At 37.6% G+C, this 20,975-nt stretch overlaps 1 protein-coding gene across 5 annotated transcripts in view; it reads right to left on the bottom strand.

Annotated features, from left to right (window-relative positions):
• The window catches only part of NSF (N-ethylmaleimide sensitive factor, vesicle fusing ATPase), a 150,319-nt gene that overhangs the window by 37,446 nt on the left and 91,898 nt on the right, over positions 1 to 20,975 (bottom strand). For all 5 annotated transcript variants that reach the window (XM_086357213.1, XM_086357209.1, XM_086357212.1 and 2 more), the window contains 5 exons: positions 18,817 to 18,982; positions 17,726 to 17,800; positions 17,352 to 17,539; positions 10,125 to 10,220; positions 3,074 to 3,230 (listed from right to left, as the gene is read on the bottom strand). In XM_086357213.1, coding sequence (XP_086213339.1) covers positions 3,074 to 3,230; positions 10,125 to 10,220; positions 17,352 to 17,539; positions 17,726 to 17,800; positions 18,817 to 18,982 — 682 coding nt within the window. The remainder of the gene's footprint in view (positions 1 to 3,073; positions 3,231 to 10,124; positions 10,221 to 17,351; positions 17,540 to 17,725; positions 17,801 to 18,816; positions 18,983 to 20,975) is intronic.

Genomic DNA, 20,975 nt, shown 5'->3' with positions numbered 1-20,975 from the left:
TTAGCAACTAAACAGACTGATTAGCATTTCTCAAAAGTATGATGAAATATATTCCTTCTTTGTCACATAACCTTAATCTTTCAAGGTTTTGGCTACATATACAAAATGCAAGGGTTTTGCTTCTTTTAAAAAAAGAGAAGAAGAAAGCATTCAAATGCATATCAGTACTTATTAGTTCTATCAAATCATTTGTCTGACAAAAAAAAAATACAATCTTCTTTGGAGATGATATTAGGGGTAGGGAAAATTGCCCCTGCTCAGTTGCTTCAGGCATGTCCGACTCTGCGATCCTATGAACTGAAGCCTGCCAAGCTCCTCTGTCCATGGGATTCTCTAGGCAAGAATAATGGAGTGGGTTGTCATGCCCTTCTCCAAGGACTCTTCCCCACAAAGGGATCGAACCCAGGTCTCCTGCGTCTTCTGCATTGCAGGCACATTTTTTATAGCTGAGCCACCAGGCTAGAAAACTAAAGACTCAGGTCTTCTCATGAAGGCAACCAAATCTATAAATTCACCTGTATTTAGACAACTCCTCCTTCCCTTCTGTGTAATAAAAGATGTTCCCCTCTCCCACCCATAAACCGATCAATTATTCTTTCCCGTCTTCTCAGAAACCTGACATTATCAACTGTACCCTCTCCCCCTGTGTTTCACCTCTCCCTCTTCCCTGGAGCCTTTCCAACAGCATTTAAACATGCTCTAGGCTACTGACACGACTGATGCGACTTAGCAGCAGCAGCAGCAGGCTACTGACAGTTTAATAAAAAAGACTCTTTTTTGACTTCACTACTTTCAACACTACTCTGCCTTGTCCCTTCAAAATGGAACGTCCCTAAACAATCATCTACTCCAGCTGCCTTCACTCACCGTCCAACCATCCTCAAACCAACCTCATGGCTTCCATTCCTATTACATGGCACAGGCTCCCATCAGGGCCACCAATGACCTCGATCTCACCAAATCCAATATTGTAATCTGTTGGCCTCTTAAGAGTATTTGATACAATTGACAGCTCTCTTCTTTCTTTAAATACCTTTCTTGGCTTCTGAAACAGCACGTTCTCTTTTCCTTCTCTTAACTCTGGTTATTCTTGTTCAATCTCCTTTGTCAACTCTTCCTGCTTTACTTAGTCCTTCAACATTGACACACCTCAGAGATCAGTCCTAGACCCCTCTTCCTTCTCAACCTTCCCTTTCTCTAAGTGACTCATCCACTCCCATGGATTGAACAATAGTCTACACACTGACAACTCATGAATGTATACTGCTAGCTAGACTTGTCTTCTGAGCATAGACCTACATATCCAGTGGGCTACTCAACATTTTCCATTCAATTATCCCATAGAATAGAACTGATTCAGTGACTCAGGGTATTTAAGGAAGATATTTGTTGTTTAGTCGCTAAGTCGTGTCTGACTCTTTTAGGACCCCATGGGCTGTAGCCTGCCAGGCTCCTCTGTCTATGGGATTTCCCAGGCAAAAATACTGGAGTGGGTTGCCATTTCCTTCTCCAGGGGATCTTCCCAACAAAGGGATTGAATCCACATCTTCTGCACTGCAGATGGATTCTTTACTGCTAAGCCATCAGAGAAGCTCAATCATCCTATAGGAACCTTGAACTTATGTGTCTAGAAATGAACTTGTGATCTTTGTTTCTGAAATGAACTTCTCTACTAGAGCTCCCACTCTTAGTAAACAACATCATTCACCAGCCCTGAATAACAGAAACCTGGGGATCATGTTTGATACCTCTCTCCATATTCAATATAGCTACTATTTCTAAGCTTCAGCTTCCTTATCTGCAAAATACAGACCCAGCAGCATCTACCCTTGAAGGACTGAAGTGGGGTTTAAATGAGAAGGTATGTGTAAAGTGCTAGTAGAGTGACTGGCAAACAGTTAAGAGTTCAAAGAATGTTAGCTTCATTATGCTTAATACTTAATAATTATTATAAAGTCTCTTTTATTCTACCTCCTAAATATTCCTCAAAATAGTCTACATGACTCCATTTCCTCTACTACTATGTAGCTTCAAACCATAATCAGCTCTCATTAAGACAACTGCAACTGCTTCTTACCACTGGTCTTTCCCATATATTAATATTTTTACCACTCCAATCCAATCTCTATCACAAAGTGGTCATGATGTTTTGAAAATACAAATCTGATCATGTCACTTCAGTGCTAAAAACCCTACAAATGCCTCCCCATTGCCCCTCGGATAAGAGTCTAAATCATTAACGTGGTCTACTAGGCTTTGCACGAACTGGCTCCTGTCTACTTCTTCAGTCTCACATTTTAGCCAGTCTCCCTTTCTGTTTCAGTCTCCTTCCAACCCTGGGCTTTTTCATATACTGGTCCCTCTGCTTAGAACACTGTCTCCAGTTACTCTGCCCAACCAGTTTCTCCTCACCCTTCAGGTCTTGGCTTAATGTGTTTCTCAGGGAGCCCTCACCCTCAGACCTTTGGAAAGAGCTAGATCCACTGTCATGTGGACTCGTTGAACTTTTCTGTTGTTCTACTAATAATCATAAAAAATAGCTGGAGAATAGAATGTCCTTCCTTTTTTTGTCTACCTGGTAAAATCCTCACTGATCCTTCAAAGTCTACACTGAACAGTTTCTTTGACCACTTCTGGGCAAGATGACTTGCATTCAGATACCCTTACACACAAACACAGTAGTTAGGCCTTTTTCACGACCAAACTGATCCCTGTGAATGTCTTTGTGTCTCCCACAACCAATTCAACGCCTAAAACATAGTAAGTACTCAGTGAATATTTATTTAACTCTTTTGAGTACTATGTGTATCAAAGAGTCTATTAAGTAACACAGAAATTTAGATACAGTCCTATAAGAAAATGAGTTGCTATCAATCATCAGTAACATTCTACTCCAAGAAAATTTAAATTTGTGCACAATATTGGAACACAGAATGGACTGCGATTTTCAGATCATGAACAAGTTTAGAACTGAAAATTCAGTTTTCTGGAATGTGCTAAACGGTTTTGTGTAAGTGCTTTTAAAAAAAAAAAAACAGAAAACTTTTGATGCCATCTCATCACTTTTTCTCACCTTCCAAGAGGACGCTGACCAGTGGTGTGCGGTCACTGTTTTTAGTCTGTTGAACCAGAAGTTCCCCATCTTCTAGAACTCGAGTAACTGGATCACCCCATTTGATGATACCATTCATAATGTAACTTGCATAATCCTCTTGGTTTGTGCCAAATGCCTATGAAGGAAAAGGACAGTTTAATGCATTTTCAGCATTAGTATTAAGATTTAAATATTTAAAGGCATAAAGGATGAGTAATAATTCCTACATGCTAGTGCTGTAACAATATCTCATATTAATATAAAAACCCTGAAAAGCAAAACAAAAACAAAACTGTTTTATAATTTCTCACTCAACTTTTTACCCAATTAGGGGGAAACAGAAATAAATTTTAGAATAAGAAATAGATTTGGAATAAGAAATAGATTCTAGGCTCAGATTCTATGACAGCCCAAGCCCTCTCAATCTCTGAGATAGGGTATGTTCCAACGTGCTTGTTTTTGTAAGGAGGACATGGGCTGTTTCTGTTAAGAACAAAGGGAAAAAGGCAGAATATGGATTTAGAAAATGAAAATGGTTGACTCAGCACACAGAGATACTACCCTAACACCGACTGTAGGTGTCAGGGATTAAAATGGAAATATGAAATTGTACTGGGGCTCTGTGATGACCTAGATGGGTGGGATGGAGGGGTGGGTGTGAGGGAGGTCCAAGAGGGAGGGGATTTAAGTAAATATATAGCTGATTCTTGTCTAACTCGATGAAACTATGAGCCATGCCACGTAGGGCCACCCAAGACAGATGGGTCATGGTGGAGAGTTCTGACAGAATGTGGTCCACTGGAGATGGGAATGGCAAACCATTTCAGTGTTCTTTCCTTGAGAATCCCACGAACAGTATGAAAATGCAAAAAGATAGGACACTGAAAGATGAACTCCTCAGGTTGGTAGGTGCCCAATATGCTACTGGAGACCAGTGGAGACATAACTCCAGAAAGACTGAAGAGACGGAGCCAAAGCAAAAACAACACCCAGTTGTGGATATGACTGGTGATGGAAGCAAAGTCTGATGCTATAAAGAGCAATATTGCAGAGGAACCTGGAATGTTAGGTCCATAAATCAAGGCAAATTGGAAGTGGTCAAACAGGAGATGGCAAGAGTGAATGTCAACATTTTAGGAATCAGCGAACTAAAATGGACTGGAATGGGTGAATTTAACTCAGACGACCATTATATCTACAAGATATAATGGTCAAGAATCCCTCAGAAGAAATGGAGTAGCCATTACAGTTCACAAAAGAGTCCAAAATGCAGTACTTGGATGCAATCTCAAAAACGACACAATGGCAAACCATTCAGGATCACAGTAATCCAAGTCTATGCCCCGACCAGTAATGCTGAAGAAGCTGAAGCTGAACAGTCCTATGAAGACCTACAAGATCTTCTAGAACTAACACCCAAAAAAGATGTCCTTTTCAATATAGGGGACTGGAATGCAAAAGTAGGAAGTCAAGAAATATATGGAGTAACAGGCAAATTTGGCCTTGGAGTACAGAACGAAGCAGGGCAAAAACTAATAGAGTTTTGCCAAGAGAACGCACTGGTCACAGAAAACACCCTTTTCCAACAACACAAGACTCTACACATGGACATCACCAGATGGTCAATACCGAAATAAGACTGATTATATTCTTTGCAGCCAAAGATGGAGAAGCTCGATACAGTCAGCAAAAACAAGACTGGGAGCTGACTGTGGCTCAGATCATGAACTCCTTATTGCCAAATTCAGACTTAAATTGAAGAAAGTGGGGAAAACCACTAGACCATTCAGGTATGACCTAAATCAAATCCCTTACGATTATACAGTGAAGTGACAAATAGATTCAAGGGATTAGATCTGACAGAGTACCTGAAGAACTACGGATGGAGGTTCATGACATTGTACAGGAGGCAGGGATCAAGACTATCCCCAAGAAAAAGAAATCCAAAAGGCAAAATGGTTGTCTGAGGAGGCCTTACAAACAGCTGTGAAAAGAAGGGAAGCGAAAGGCAAAGGAGAAAAGGAAAGATATACCCATTTGAATGAAGAGTTCCAAAGAATAGCAAGAAGAGATACGAAAGCCTTCCTCAGTGATCAGTGCAAAGAAATAGAGGAAAACAATAGAATGGGAAAGACTAGAGATCTCCTCAAGAAAATTAGAGATAGTGTGGGAACACTTCATGCAAAGATGGGCACGATAAAGGACAGAAATGGTATGGACCTAACAGAAGCAGAAGATATTAAGAACAGGTGGCATACACAGAAAAACTGTACAAAAAAGAGCTTCATGACCCAGATAATCCCAATGGTGTGATCACACACCTAGAGCCAGACATCTTGGAATGTGAAGTCAAGTGGGCCTTAGGAAGCATCACTACGAACAAACCTAGTGGAGGTGATGGAATTCCAGTTGAGCTCTTTCAAATCCTAAAAGACAATTCTGTGAAAGGGCTGCACTCAATATGCCAGCACATTTGGAAAACTCAGCAGTGGCCACAGGGCTGGAGAAGGTCAGTTTTCATTCCAATCCCAAAGAAAGGCAATGTCAAAGAATGCTCAAACTACCACACAACTGCACTCGTCTCACACACTAGTAATGTTCAACATTCTCCAAGCCAGGCTTCATCAGTACATGAACCGTGAACTTCCAGATGTTCAAGCTGGTTTTAGAAAAGGCAGAGGAACCAGAGATCAAATTGCCAACATCCACTGGATCATGGAAAAAGCAAGAAAGTTCCAGAAAAACATCTATTTCTGCTTTATTGACTATGCCAAGGCCTTTGACTGTGTGGATCACAACAAACTGGAAAATTCTTCAAGAGTTAGGAATACCAGACCACCTGACCTGCCTCTTGCAGGAAGTCTGTATGCAGGTCAGGAAGCAACAGTTAGAACTGGACATGGAACAACAGCCTAGTTCCAAATAGGAAAAGGAGTATGTCAAGGCTGTATATTGTCACCCTGCTTATTTAACTTCTATGCAGAATACATCATGAGAAACGCTGGGCTGGATGAAGCACAAGCTGGAATCAAGATTGCCAGGAGAAATATCAATAACCTCAATGGCAGAAAGCAAAGAAGAACTACAGAGCCTCTTGATGAAAGTGAAAGAGGAAAGTGAAAAAGTTGGCTTAAAGCTCAACATTCAGAAAACTAAGATCATGGCATCTGGTTCTATCACTTCATGGCAAAACAGATGGGGAAACAGTGGAAACAGTGACAGATTTTATTTTGGGGGTCTCCAAAATCACTGCAGATGGTGACTGCAGCCATGAAATTAAAAGATGCTTGCTCCTTGGAAGGAAAGTTATGACCAATCTAGACAGCACATTAAAAAGCAGAGACATTACTTTGCCAACAAAGGTCAGTCTAGTCAAAGCCATGGTTTTCCAGTAGTCATGTATAGATGTGAAAGTTGGACTATAAACCAAGCTGAGTGCTGAAGAACTGATGCTTTTGAACTGTGGTGTTGGAGAAGACTCGAGAGTCCCTTGGACAGAAAGGAGATACAACCAGTTTATCCTAAAGGAGATCAGTCCTGGGTGTTCATTGGAAGAACTGATGCTGAAGCTGAAACTCCAATACTTTGGCCACCTCATCTGAAGAACTGACTCATTTTGAAAAGACCCCGATACTGGGAAAGATTGAAGGCAGGGGGAGAAGGGGATGAGAGAGGATGAGATGGTTGGATAGCATCACCAACTCAATGGATATGAGTTTGAGTAAACTCCGGGAGCTGATGATGGACAGGGAGGCCTTGACGTGCTGCGTCCATGGGGTCACATAGAGTCGAACATGACTGAGCGACTGAACTGAACTGACAGCTGATTCACCTCATTGTACAGCAGAAACACAACCCTGTAAAGGAATTACAGTCCAATAAAAAATAATAAATAAAAGTAAAAACTTTTAAAAGCGTGAAGTGGTAATGAGGCAATCTTGTCCACATGAGTCTGGTGGTAGAGGACATAAGTCAATTTCACCAAGGTAAGTGTATGTATAAATGTAAGATTTAGCAAGCAGGAGAAATGAGCAGAGGTAATGAAAGACTGAAGGGTAAGGAAAGGTAAGTGATTGCTATATATTATAACTTTATTTGCACTATATATTGGGGCTTAAATCACATCCCTCTTCATTTTCAGCTTCTAATCTCAAATTGCAACTCCCATCAAACCAGCTGCCAAAAGCAGTTTAAAACTTTAGTAGCTATTTACTTAATTGAATAGCACTTCCATAAGGTTAGCAAGAGAAGAAATGAGTAGGAAAATAAAACCCAGTGTAATGTAAAAGTCATATACCTTGAGAATTTTGAATTAAAAAAAATTATCACAATCCTCAAGTTAATTTTTCATTCCCCAATTATGGAAAAATCTTAACAGTTCTTTAGAACATGCTCCTCATAGAAAGTCTTCCTTTGTAATATTGTCTCTAAACAGTATACAGTGTTCTCATCACTCGATCACCTTGCTACCAAATCACTTTTCAGACTACTCTTTGGTCTTTTCATACACTAGTGCTTTGATTCCTGAGTACTCCCTGTTCCAGATATGGTAAATTCAATGGCCCTATAAAAAGTTACAAGGGAAGAGCCTAATAAATACTGACTGGAAGGCTGTTGTAGAAAATATGTATATTGGCTGGTTTTTGTCTTTAATTACCCAAGATATATACTCCCAAGCCTCATAGCAGCGTTAAGATACCTGAACCAGAAAACAGTGACCCTCTTTAACTATTACATAACATATATAGTCATCCTTACTTATCCTGTCATTCACTTTTCATTTTATCCCCCCGACTCCTGGAATAAATAAAAGTAAGTTACTGCTTACTTAACTAAGTTGTCATAATTGCCTCCTCCTTATAGCCAAATTACTTGCTTTAAAAAATTTTAAGATAGTTTGGTTATGCAGGGCTCTAATATTTTTGGTAACTATTATGAATAACAACAGCAAAATATTAAACCATTTCCACTGCTGAAAGTATTTTATATTTAAAAGTCACAACAGTCATAAAAAAAAGCAGACAGGGCTAAAACAAGTTAACTTCTGTCTTTAAAGGAGATAAGTGCAACAAGTAACTGTTGTCAAGAATATATGAAGAATTTATACAAATCAAATAAAAACAAACAACAGAAAAATAGGCAAAAGACATGAACGGCATATCATAGAAGATTCTCATATGGCTGACAAACATATGAAGAAATAATTCATTCACAGGTAATCAGTGAAATGCAAATTAAGACAAAAATGAGATCCCATTTTTATATCTAGAAAGAATAGTGAAAGTGGAAGTGAAGTCGCTCAGTTGTGTCCAACTCTGTGACCCCATGGAATGTAGCTCCTCCGTCCATGGGATTTTCCAGGCAAGAGTACTGCAGTGGGTTGCCATTTCTTTCTCCAATTTTTATATCTAACTGAATGGCAAAAATTCAGTCTGACAATACCAACTGCTGTACAGGATGTAGAGAATAGGATCTCTTTTACATTATCAGGGGCTTCCCTTGTGGCTCAGCTGGTAAAGAACTGGCATGCAATGCAGGAGACCTGAGTTCGATCCTTGGGTTGGGAAGATCCTCTGGAGAAGGGAATGGCTACCCACTCCAGTATTCTTGCCTGGAGAATTCCATGGACTGTATAGTTCATGGGGTTGCGAAGAGTCAGACACGACTGAGCAACTTTCACTTTTCTTTACATTATTGGAGGAAGTGTTTATTGGTTTGACCACTGGGAAAACATTTTGAAATTCCTAGTTCAAGGTTAGACATTCATATTTCCAATAACCCAGAAATTTTATTCCTAAATATATGTCTAGGAGAAACTCACTCAAGGATGCCTTAGCAGCACCTGTTTGAAATAACAAAAAACTGGTAATATTCCAACTGTCCATTGACAGGAAAATAGACAAACTATGGCAGTCGCACAATGGAATATTATTCGGCAATGAAAATAAATGAAATATAGCACAGAAAATCATACAGATGACTCCTGATAATAAAATATGTAACAAAACAGAAAGTCTCAGAAAATTGATATATACTACATTTTATTTTATACATTGTAGACTAATGACTGTATGTCGTCAATTAAAGATTAAGATGAATCCAATTCCGTGCACCCAAGGTCCATTTAAGAAAGAGAAAAGCATACACACCTTTTTAAGAGGCCTTTCTACAATTTATTTTTGTACTAATATAGTTACTCAAATATGAGTGGTTGTTTTACAGAAACAGGTTAATGTACCTTATAATATATGCTCCGACTATAACTCCAACTATGACTGTTGAGTTTTAAGTATATTTTAAGAAAATTGACCTTTTTTAAAAAGAGCACTGGGCATAATTAAAAGTTTCAGAACCGAGAATAGTGAGAGGAACTAGAGATGTTGAGCAAGAGAAAGGAATGCCCTAGAAGAAGTTGGGGAAAGGTATAAAAGAGATGAGAGTTAATTTTAAATGTCAGTAACCATATATGAAGGATGGATGAATCAGGATGAATTTAGTTTTCTGTAGCTTCAGACATACAAAGAACCAAAGAAAAACTAGTTCAAAGCAATTTAAGAACTAACTGTTAGAAAGTCTCAAAACTGAATGGCCTGACTTATAGGATGGTGAGCTCCCTATCATGGGAAATATTTCAGTAAGTCTTGGCTTCCCTGGTGGCTCAGACAGTAAAGAATCCACCTGCAATGTGGGAGACCTGGGTTCGATCTCTGGGTTGGGAAGGTCCCCTGGAGGAGATCATGGCAACCCACTCCAGTATTCTTGCCTGGAGAATCTCCATGGACAGAGTAACCTGGCGGGCTACAGTCCATGGGTCCATGCGGTTGCAAAGAGTCAGACACGACTGAGCAACAGAACAGCACAGAGTTACTGAACAGATGTTTCTTACACTGGACAGTTACACTATTGAGATTTTCTGTTTTTTAAAAAAACTACACGATATAATCTTCCAAAATACAGGGTAAAACAGCACTTATTTTTCTCCTGATTTGTTATTTTTTTGACTTACGCATCACTTGATATTTGTACTCACTGGTTTGATATCATTTTCCAAAGAAGCAAGGAAGTCCCCTCTTGTCACCTGCAGGCTCTCTGCTTTCTCCATGTCCACTTCCACTTTAGTACTGGCCTAATGAGAAATGAAAACAAAGTGTAAAGGACTTCCAAGATTAAAGAATATTTTCAGCCTAAGAGTATAACACCTGAGGATTTAAAAGGCCTATTTTCACATAATAAAAAACATAAAAAACAAATTCACAAACATATATACGTCCTTTGCCCGAACGGTTCCACTTCTAGGTGTTTATCCCATGAATATACTCACAAATGTGCACAAAGTTGGATGCACCAGGAGATCTACTATAGCAATCTCTAAGAGCTATAAAGAAGCTATAAGAAGACAGGAAGTACATTAGAAGTCCATGGAGAGGGTACCAGTTAAGTGAATTATGACATATCTATACTGAAGAGCATTAGATAGCCATTTTTTTCCCCCAAAATGAGGCACGAAGAGAAGAAAATATAAAGGGGGGGGGGTCTCTAAGAAGGTGGTTCTCATCCTTGGCTGCCTATCAGAATGATACACACACACACACACACACACACACAGATGCCCAGTTCAAACCTGTAGGATTTTGACTTAACAGGTCCAGAAGAGGGTACAGGAATAAAAATATATAAATATATTTTTGTAAAGTGCACAGGTGGTTCTGATGCTCAGTGGTTTGTGAACCATTACCCTGGGAGACCAAGGACCTGCGACTTTGGTTTTTACTCATACTTTGTGCTCATGACTCTGTGTGCCAGTTCCAAATACTCTGCTCTTTGCACCTGGAGCTCCTACACAGAACAGACGTCTGGAGAAGCATCAAGGCCTTTATCAGCACTTGGAGCTGCCTGTACCTGATGAGTGAATGAGATACCAACACACTTTTTAATGTGACTGGGCTCACTCCCAATAGCACAAGGCAAGTGAGTCTAATTTTTAAAATGGTACTATGGGTTTTTGTTGTTGTTGTTGTTGTTTTTTTAAAAACCTATCTTCAAAAAATCTGACTATAAAACCAAACTATGTTAAGCAATATCAACCTTCTAAAGATTATTTTAAAATATGAGTCATGTCCCTTAGACTGCTCAGACAAATAAAATGACATTTTATAAAATCTCAGCCTTATGGGATAAAAAGAACTGTCAGAAAACTGGAACAAGACAGCAAACAAAATACACTTATTTATCTCCCTTCCTGCCCCAAATCCCATGAAATCACAGAAAGTGAGAGAGAAAGGTTCAAAAGCAGGGAACATCAATTTGGAAGTTTTAACTTCCTAATCTAAGACAATTAGATTCCTAGTCTCAGAGGGAGGAGCGGAGAGAAAGAATGATAGAGAAAAAAAAAATAAAAGAAGAAAAAAATTTCCCTAGCTGAAGAAAGGTGTACCTTTGCAGTTTAAAGGTTTCAATGAGTAATCAGGGTAAACAGGAAGAGACTTACACCTGTCTAGACACACTACTGCAAGCTATCAGAGCACCAAAGGTGAAGAGAAATTTCTAGAACCTTTCTGAGAGACAAAAACAGTTCACCTATAAAAGGAACAGAAATAAACACTAGAAACTAGGAGACAATGTAACCATGCCTTCAAAAATCTACCTGATTATCATTACCCCAGAAAATGATTCTCGTGTGTACATAGGGAGGCATGGGCCAGTGTTTTCGTAGCAGTGTTATGAAATACTATTATGATTTCCTCTTAGAGTGAACCTGCATTCAAATGACAGAAACATATAGCAATATGAAAGGAAAATCTTGTCTATCTTTTGGCATTTGCTGAAAAATAAGAGATTCTAGGACTGCAACAAGTGTGAAACTCATATTTTTACTATTAAGAAAGGACTCACTCAATGAACTAAGGTGAATTAAGATGGTTGAGGGACAGTTATTTTAGAACAGGCTGTTTTCAGGCCTCCATGAATTTTATAAGTTACCTAATTGTACGTAAGCAATATTACAGTTATAAACTTTTTCTACCTATTCATTAAAATAAGTTTCTTAAGGACTTGTCTTGGTTTACTTTTACTATTTTTTCAAAAATTTAAAAAACTTTAAAAATCTACAATTCTGAATTTTTATTCATTCAGCAAAACTTTTCTCACTTGTCTGAATTAGATCAATTTTTTCTGAATTTTATTTATAACAGCTAATCAATATAGAAGAGGCAACATCTTTCAGCTTATACCTGCAGAAACTAATAAACTTGTATTTCAACACTAGCAAATATCCAGTGGTCACCCTTAAATTTAATAACCTTTTAAATCTGACCTTTCAAAGTTCTTATCATTCCTCTTAAATTAAGGGTAGAATGACCTTAATCAATCAAAATTCTACAGAAAATAAAAAATAATTTTATTGAAATTCTATAAACATAAATCAGTTTTGATTCCTTTATAAGGTGCACGTGTGTCCTGAATTTATTTCCTTATAACAGATCAGCACAGAAGAAATTTGGGTTATGAATCTTCTCTACCTGAAGCAGAAATTCCTTTCAGCTAAAAACAACCAGATGTCACATGAATTTTAGGTGACCACAAACATGGGTCTAAGTATAAATGACATGAACATCAGGAGTTTGTGACTGGATCTTCCACTTGTTTCAGAAAACCTGAAAAAAACAGGTTAACAGGGAAGACGTGTTTAGTTTATTCCATCTGACTTTGTCAAGTCTGATTATTTTGAAAAAGCAGCAATATAACACTAGTAATGGCTTCAGTTATTTATTCATTTGGCCACGCCATGCAGTTAACAGGATCTTAGTTCCCCAACTAGGGACTGAACCCAGGCCCTGGCAGTGAAAGCGCTGAGTCCTAACCAACTGGATCGCCAGGAAATTCTCAATGGCTTTTTATAATACAAAGGAAGAACGTCATAATAAACAGAGGAATGTTGTGCGTAAGTTCTACACCAACTGTAAGTCATTAAGTTTCAAATTAAATACCTATTCATCAATTACTACTAATAAAGCTCTGAATTTATACAGCAATGAGAATACTAAAACTGCGTGCTTTTTGTTCAAGTGAGGAAGAGTCCAGCTGGGAAAACAATGTTTAAAGACCTGGGCAGTGCAGTTTTTTTTTTAAATGCAGAAAAGAGAGCAAATAGTACGCTTTCTTTTCTGAGCTTAGTGTCTTACACATCTCTCCCTTTCCTGAAGTACCTATGAAGTCCTTTGCATTGGATATTCCACAGATACTCAAAATAATCAAAAGCTGTTTGGTACAAAAAGTGTTGGTCACAAGGCTATATGCATCACTTAAGTTTAAAGATAATTTATCCACATGGAAAAAGTGAGGGAAATAATGTCCACTATTTGTACTACTTCTTACTTGCAAATCTAAAGGATAATACATTCTGTACAGTGGTGGTTAAACATTTTAGCTTTAAATTAGAAATATTATAACTACAAATAGTTAACAAAAATTTTTAAAAACTCAGATATGGAAAAGGATATATATTATATATTCTCAAATATATATATATATATATTCTCAAAGTAGCCATAATAACAAAAATGGAAATAACAACAAACATTTATATAGTCTGTAGGGCACTTTCACAAACAGTATTTGATTTTATTTTCACAAAAACTTGATGAAATAGTTATTTCCTCTTGACAAATCAGAAACAAAAATGTAGAAAGAACTGTAACACATAACCACACCTTCTGACTACAAAACCTGTCACCATCCCACCATTCCTCATTGCCTTGTGTGTAAATAAATCCAATACATGCTGGAAGAAAGCACGTTTCTTAAGAACGGCTTTAGAGACATTTGGGGATAAGGCTATTGTGATAAAAATGACAAATGACTAAATAAGATAAAAATCCAGTAGCTAATGCATATGAAAAATCTGATAACTAATAAACTAGTAATTGTGGATTACAGTATCAAGAAGCACTGATGGTGAACTGAGGTGAAAGATCAGTACAGCAGGGAGCAGTTTCCACAACATTTATATAATTTCTCTTGAAGTCACCGTCACTTTATCACTTTTCCTAAGACATTTCTTACAGCAAGGAGGAAGAATGGATGAATGAAATGAGTAGATCCACCTATAAAGGCTCCAGCACTATCTAGTCTTGCATTCTCGGGGTCTTTTGTTTTGTTTTTTAAAGCAGTAGTACCACTATCCTCCTCGCCACAGGGTGGGTCTCCAGTATTTTAAACACGTGTAACACCTTGTCTAAAGTGGCCTCTTCCATTACGGCAGTCATCCCCAACCTTTTTGGCACCAGGGACTGCTTTTGTAGAGGACAATTTTTCCACAAATGGGAGAGGGTTCAGGTGGTACTGTAAGCAACAGGGAATGACAGATGAAGCTTTGCTCCCTTGACCACCTCCTGCTCTGTGGTCCAGTTCCTAATGGACCATGAACTAGTACCAGTCCCTGGCCCAGGGGGTTGGGGACCCTTGCATTATGGCATTCTTAGGAGAGAACAAAGTCAATTATGTTATGCAAGGGAATTAATTATGATTTATGGATAGAGTTTGATTCAGAATGCATATTTACTAATTTAAAAAATATTTACTAAGCAGCTACCATATTCTCAGTATCAAGACCTAGATACTGTGAGAGATTCAGAAATGAGTAAGATAAGGACTTCAAGTCTAAAACAAGGGTCGACAACCTTTTTTCATGAAGGGCTAGACAGTAAATATTTTAGGCTCTGTGGGCCATGCAGTTTCTGTTGCAGATACTTAATTCTGCCACTGCAACATGAAAGCAGCTACAGAAAACACATAAATGAACAGGTGGGTCTGTGTTCCCAAAAACTCTATTTCTAAAAACTGACAGTTGGCTGGATATGGCCCGTGGACCATAGTTCACCGACCCTTGGTTTAAAACCATTGCTAGGGTATACCCAAACAAAACATACTCAACCCGACTGTTAGGCTTTTATTATTTCCTGAGTGAACTGTTACACAATTTCCCCTCTCTTGTCTCATGTCGCCAACTTCACTCCCCTAAATACTCCACTCAACACAGCTGCCAGAGTGAGCTTATGTTTTAACACTATGCCACTGCTATTCTTACAACTCTTCAGTGACTTAGCACTACTCATAGAAAAGGCGTCCATACTTCTGAGCACAATATAAAAGGCTCTTTGTGTTCCATCCCCAGCTTTAGCCTCCCGACTTATCCCCCACCACATCTCTACCTCCCCTTCCCTACCTTTTATGCTGAAGCAATACTGAATTATCCTTAACACACCATGCTATTGTGTCTCTGTTCCTTTGCACATGTTGTTCTTTCTGCCTAAAATGCCTGCCCCACCAGGAAACACGTTCACCCAGAAATTCCTCTGTGAAAGCTCCTCTCACTTGATAAGCTGACCGCACCTGACACCTTTTCGCTTTCTTACCTTGAATGTACTTTCTATTACTGTATGTGGAGGATTAGACTGTGAGCTGCTCAAGGGAGGAAATGGGAGCAGTAACCCTTAGCATAGTGTCTGGCATACAGTAGGCTAAATAAATCCATTGACTGAAAGTCACCAAAAGGTATCATAAATGATACATTACTATTAATATTTCTTTTTTTTTTTTTTTCGGCCATGCCATGGGGCTTATTGGATCTCAGCTCTCCAACCAGGGACTGAACCTGGGCCATGACAGTAAAAGCACCAAGTCCTAATCACTGGACCACCAGGGAATTCCTGATACATTACTAGTTCAAGAAGGAAGAGAACACATCATTCTTGAAAGGGAGAAAAAAATTTTTTTGAAGAAAGTGGTGGTACATGAGTCAGGTATGAAAATTTTTTGAAGAAAGTGGTGGTACATGAGTCAGGTATCAAAAAGATAAGTAGGGACTTCCCTGGCTGTCCAGTGGTTAAGACTCTGTGCTTCCAATGCAGGGGGTGTGGGTTCGATTTCTGGTCAGGGAACTAAGATTCCATATGCTTTGTGGCACAGCCAAAAAAGAACGAAAGAAAAGATAAGCAACATAGAGGGTAAAGATTCTCAGTAAAGCATAAAAAAAAAAAAGCAACATCAGAGAAGTAGTAAAATACATTACTATATGATGACTGGTAAATATTTCAGCTTGGCTGAAGTGTATGAAGAATAACTGAGAACACATCAAGAAGGGCCAATTTAAGGTCATGTCTAAAAGGACCTTAAAGACCAGGCTAAGACATCTGTTCTTTGTTCTGTAGATCATGGTTAGTTGCTGAAAGGTTCTGAAGAGAATGCTATGAAACAGGAAGATTAATCAAACAGAAGATCAGTGGTGCAATGAGATCTGAAAGATACTGTCAAGATAGAACAGACAAAATCTGGCAAATAACTTGAGGTAGGACACAGTAGGGGCTTCCCTGGTGGCTCAGAGGTTAAAGTGTCTGCCTGCAATGCAGGAGACCTGGGTTCGATCCCTGGGTCAGGAAGAGGATGCAGTAGACTGGTAGAAATCAAAGATAATCTTGGATTTTTAAGCCTAGGAAATTGGGATAAATAGGGAAGTAGGAGCAGGAAGGAAAGTAGTAAAAAAAAAAAAAAAGTGAATTTGGTTTTGGAATATTAAATCTGAGACCTGATAAAACATCCAGGTATAAAACTGAAAGTGGGAGAAATACACTTTTAAAAGATGAGACACAAATCTGGGAGTCATCAAACTACAGGGGTAAGTAAAACCTGAAGAGAAGGGATGACAAAGGATTAAATGCACTTTATCAAGCTTTATTTACCAAAATAAAAGTATCCTTTGTATGTATTTCTCCTAAAGCATCAATAACATTATTGTATTAATTTGCAAACACATCCATTTCCCTGTCTATTCTTTGTGGGAAGAGGCTGTGTTTCATTACCTTTGTGTCTCCAGCTTAATACTTTGAAAACAGCAAGCAGGTATTTAATATAATTCTAGCATGCAGGACATCCAACTTCCTATGACATGTTACAAGTCAACACAGCACAAGTTTTTAAACAATTCTTCAGAATCACCATCTTCACATATCTGCATCAAATGGGGGCAACCTAAGTTAAATGGGTCAGTAGTTTCCACGGGGCAGGTGCTACCATTATCTTTTTTCCAACTACTCTGAAGACGTAGCAGTTGACAATTAATTAATACCTTTCATCATGTCTGTTCTCCATCAAAAGTCAGTCAGTATTAGTCTGGCCCTTGGAATGCTTGAAAGAAGAGGAAGAATACTAGCACAGGACTTACAGGGCTGTAGACTCCTAATCTGGCAGTTGATTTACTGACCTTTATGTGTCTATTCATAGCAGTGGACTGTGCTGCTCGCACCAGACCCTCCAGTTCAGCGCCGCTGAAGTTCTTGGTCTCTACGGCCAGTTCTTTAATGTCTACGTCAGCAGAGAGTAACTGATGCCCTCTCATCCTTGCTGTGTGGATGTGAAGGATCTGTAATCGGCCTTTCTCATCTGGTAAGCCTGATAACATTGGAAATAAAATAGATAATTATAATCCTAATGCTTTTCTTATAGCCACTCAAGTATATAAATATCTGCTTTTCATGATATACAAGTTTTCTAACAAATATTAAGGTATATGATTTTGCTCCTGCTAATGAACTCTAATTACAACCCCCTACCCCAATCAGTGACAGAGCTATTTACCTATCTCCATTTTAACTTCCAGTCTTCCAGGTCGAAGGAGAGCCTCATCGATCAGATCTGGTCTGTTGGTCATTCCTGAGCACAGGTGTTAAAACAATACACAAATGATCAGAATTCAAAAATAAGATAAAATGCCCTTTTAGCATATGCAAGAATAGTTGCAAGAATTTCCCTGACAAGCTAAGAGGACAATTTTAAAAAAGTCAAATAGAAAAGCAATGATTTTCAAAAATACCATTTGTTCTTAACCTAAGAAATATATCTGGGGACTTTGCCTTAGTATTTCACTACTGTATACACCAGTGGAATATAAATGTAATGAAAGCATCAAATATTTAAAAAGAAAACTTTAGGTTCAAACGGCGTAGGTAAGCTGTCAAAGTGAGAGGGGGGCAATGTGAACATCTATCTGACCTCAAGATCCCTTCCCTTTTTTGTAGGCAAAAGGTGTTCAACCTTCATAAATAGCATAATTTGTGTTTTTTTTCAAAGTCAACTTAAGAAGAACTTCAGTACATAAGCAGTTAAAAGTAAGTTATAATAGGGATGCACGATCTGCCCTGGCCTGCACAGAACCTGAAGAACCTCTGAGGACCCTTGGAGGCCCACAGAAACCAATGTGAAAGCCACCACTTACACAGTGCTGCCTTTTTCATCTGTTAACTACAAGTTTAAAGCCATGAGTCACTAGAACTCATCTTTCATTTGTCTTCTTGTGACTTGTTGTTATTGTTCGGTCGCTAAGCTGCGTCTGACTCTTTATGACCCCATGTACTGCATCATGCCAGGCTTCTCTGTCCCTCACTATCTCCCGGAGTTTGCCCAACTTTGCCTAGAGTTTGCCCAGAGTTTGTTTATTGTGGCTAGACATTAAAACAATGAAATTCTTCAATATCACTTGATTCTAATTTGGCAACATTGGCCAAAATGTTTGTATAAAATTGCAGGTAAATTTTATATGTAATTACATATAAAAATTACACTCAAAAATTACATATAAAATTACAAGCTACACAAATCTGAATTTAGAATCTGTGTATCTAATATTTTTGAAATCACAGTACTTTATTTTTTTAATCAAGCAAACATACCAATGACTAAGATGTTGTTCAGTTGCTCTACGCCATCAATTTTGGACAGCAGCTGGTTGACAACGGTGTCATGAACCCCCGTGCTACCAGCCATGCTCCCCCTCTGCTTGCAGATGGCATCAATTTCATCAAAGATGATGATGTGCAAACCACTGTTAGCACCAAGCTAGTAAGGGAAGAAATTACATTAAAGGTCATAATTTGAATATATTATTAAACAAGGCAATCAAGAAAGCAAAACAAAGCTTTCACTCCATTTGACTATTAAATATAGCAAGTATAATCATGGCTGCTGCCCTCTCAAAGGTGGAACTGCAGTCTAAGAATTCTGCAAAATGAAAAGGCATTCCAGACCTCATATTTAACAGAAATAAAATGAAAACATACACTATATACTGATATAAGTGAATATCCATCATACCTATTCATTCACACACATTTCTTACCTCATTCTTTGAAAGAACTCTCAAACATTTCTTAATTCCATGAATTTCAACTCATTCCCATTTTCCCTGAGTTTTGGTGAGAGGATAGCCCCCAAAGCAGTAGGCTTAATGTTTATCATAGTATATAGCTAAAGAGGAACTCCACTCAGAGGTGGACTGGAAATTGGACAAACGGGAGAAGGTACTGAACTTGATTCATACCCAGTTATATCACATGAAAAGAGATTGCTTCTTCTGAACAGTGAAGTGAGAAAAGCGACATGATTTATCAAAAGAACACAGTCAAGCAGGTGCTGTTTCCTCTACATCGTGATTTGTTTTATTTTGTTGGATATAGAGTCATGATGAAAAAGAAATCGGTTTATATATTTTGAACTTCTAATAGATGCAGATACTTTTAAATGCCAACAGTGATTAGGTTAAGTTATCACGAACCTTCTAGCAATTTATATTTAAGTAATTAAGTCTCTTGTCAGGAACCAAAGGCAGAAGTGCATTGTAGAGACTTTTTTTTAAAACCATTAGGAATTAGTAAAACAAACAGGTGAAAATAAACATAACCTAAATATAACAACACATGGACAAAATCAATGATGGCCATGAGATTCAAAATTAAATATGACTGGTATTCACTAAACCTCGAGTAAGGATATCATTTTTTTTAATAGACAAAATTTTGATTATGAAAGTATTAGATATTAACTAAGCAAAAGTTATAAAACAAATAGAAATAAGTTAAAAATAAATTATCAATATATCACTTAAAGATAAATGCTGTTAACATTCTTTAGATTTGTTTTTAATTTATCTTAATTAAAAAATTGGAAACTCATTACATCTTTCATTTGCTTGAACATTAACTGTTTCTTCTTTAAAAATCTAAATTTATTATGTTTGGTTCTAACTGCAAAATACATGATCACTATAAAAACTTGGAAAAATACCAAAAAATGTAAAGAAATCACAATCATCCAAAATCAACTAGCAAGAAATAACTGATGTTAATTTGGTACTACTTCAAAGTTTGCATTCCTTTTTTCAGTTCAGGTATCAGTATTTTAAGCTCTTTCCCATGCCTATAAGTATACATTATAATTTTTATATTACAATGTATACAACTATACAATTTTTAATGCCCCTATATTTCATCGTATGACTGGTTTCATAATTCCTCTATTCCACATTAATTCTTTATTGTCACAGACTTAGTAATTTCTAAGTTTTTTGCATTATAAAAGCTGTTGCAATGAACATTTTTATATTGAAATCTTTGACAATACTTCATGAAGGCAAATTGTTAAAAGGTGTGTTGAGTATTTTAATGCTCTTGAAATAGGCTTTCAAATCTTTTCTAGATAGGTTTTATCATTTTATAATAATCCTACCACAGTATATAACACTGCCTATCTTGATATATCCCCACAAGTAAAAAGTAGTTCCCAAACTGACAGATGAATAATGGTATTTTTCAATCATTTTTAATTGGCACTTGTCTAATTACTGATGGGGTTGGTACTTTTTAAAATCATATATATATATATTTTTTACCATTGTCAACTTTTCTCTTATTACTCGTTCATGTCCTCTGCACATTTTTCTGTTGGGATTTAATAATTTTTATCAATATATAAAAATTCTTTATACATTTAAGGGTATTATTGTATTTGTTATACATATTTTATCCCAGTTTGCCATTTGCCTTTTAATTTTACT

Source organism: Bos grunniens, chromosome 19 (genome assembly GCF_055505025.1).
Source record: "Bos grunniens cultivar Pamir isolate PY7600 chromosome 19, Bosgru_T2T1.0, whole genome shotgun sequence".
Classification (NCBI taxonomy): Eukaryota; Metazoa; Chordata; class Mammalia; order Artiodactyla; family Bovidae; genus Bos; species Bos grunniens.
This window is presented reverse-complemented; position numbering and strand designations above follow the sequence as displayed.